Here is a 1,536-nt window from a genome sequence, read left to right as displayed (position 1 = left end):
CTTCTTTTCACTTTCTTTCTTTCTCTTTCTTTCTTTCTTTCCCACTCTTTCTTTTCATGTGTTTCTTTCTTTGTTTCGTGCTTGTAGAACATCGACGTGATCCGGGGATTCCAAACTCCTGCCCGTTCAAGCAAGATATCATCCGAACCCTTCAACTTCGAAAGCAGCAGAATGAAGCAGCGCGGGCCTTGTTTTTTGACAAGCAGAAAAGACATGAGCGAGAAGCACAAGAAAAGAGAGACGAGGAAGGGATAGAAGGCCCTCAAAGTGACAAGTCTTTGCATGATGGAGACCCCTCTCATGATCCGACCATCACATCTTTTTCATCCTCGTCGTCATCCCTGTCTTCTTCTTCTTCATCTCTCCAGAAACTCGTAGACACAGCCACTGCAGAACAAGCCAAGTATGCAGCTACCATAGAGAAAGAAAGAGACGGTCTTTCTTCTTCAGGAGGTCTTCTCGATATGACGGCTCCCGAAGAGCACTATCTAACTCAAGAAAGACGGCAACAGCACCAGTTACTTCGCCGCGTCCTCCAACAGGCCGATGTGGTCATCGAGGTTCTCGATGCTCGCATGCCTGAAGCCTTTCGTTGTCCTGCTTTAGAACGATGGATCTTAGGAGAAGGAAAGAAGTTGATTCTTGTCATGAATAAAGTCGATCTTGTTCCAAAGGAAGCTGCTGTAGCCTGGCTAAAAACGTTACAGCAAGGGATCGCTCCCGCCTTAGCTTTCAAGTGTGCGGGGGGAAGTCCCGGAGCAAGGAAGAGAGGGACTAAGAGAGGCGGGAAGAGAAAACTCAAAAACGGCTGGACCGATGTCGAACCTCTTCAAGCTCCTGACCATCTCAGAAAGTCAGAGACTAGAAGCACAAAAGCAAACCAAAAAGGAAACATGTGTACAGCAATACATACACATATATAGATAGATAGATTGATATGTATATCTATATGTATATATATATATCTATATGTATTGATATAGATATGTGTGGATAGATAGATATATGTATGGACCTAGATGGTGTGATGGATGGTGGTGTCTCGTGGCATCAGAGACATGCATGCTGTAGATGGTAGAGATAGTGATCTTGTTTCTTATTATTGTGGATAGAGGTAAATCCTTTCTCGTAGTGGAAAGATACTTGTTCCTGTGTGCTTCAAGGAATCTCGCATGTAAGGATAAGATCTTCTTTCTACACATTCAAGTCCTTTACCGCTGGGATGTCTCTTAATGGTCCTCATGAATGATACATGTTGAGTCATTTTTGCTCTTGGATTGATATAGAAGTAGAAGAAGTATATCGACACTTATGCTGGCTTGAGGGGGATGGAGGGACGGGGCTTACACGAAAACTGTCCATATAGCAACTACTTACTAGGGGCATCGCGCGACTGGAGAGTGTCCTCTCTGCTGCTCTTCTTGTGTGGGTCGCCTCTCTCTTTCTCTCTCCTTCGAACGTTCCATCCTTTTCTGTTGCTTTCGTGTGATGTATGAATTGATTTAAGTCGAACTATCCATCTTTTATCTATCTATC

The 1,536-nt window shown here is 44.1% G+C and overlaps 1 protein-coding gene across 1 annotated transcript in view; it reads left to right on the top strand.

The window, feature by feature from the left end:
- CSUI_011144 (gnl3l grn1) overlaps positions 1-851 on the top strand; it is a gene marked incomplete at its 3' end in the record, with an annotated part of 2,879 nt that extends 2,028 nt beyond the window's left edge. The window contains exon 4 of the mRNA XM_068071245.1: positions 88-851. Within this exon, the coding sequence (XP_067916778.1) occupies positions 88-851 (764 nt within the window). The remainder of the gene's footprint in view (positions 1-87) is intronic.
- Between the last annotated feature and the right edge of the window lie 685 nt (positions 852-1,536).

This window comes from Cystoisospora suis (genome assembly GCF_002600585.1).
Source record: "Cystoisospora suis strain Wien I chromosome Unknown contig_9890, whole genome shotgun sequence".
NCBI classification, from domain to species: domain Eukaryota; phylum Apicomplexa; class Conoidasida; order Eucoccidiorida; family Sarcocystidae; genus Cystoisospora; species Cystoisospora suis.
Note: the sequence above shows the minus strand (reverse complement) of the source record. Positions and strands in the feature narration are given on the sequence as shown.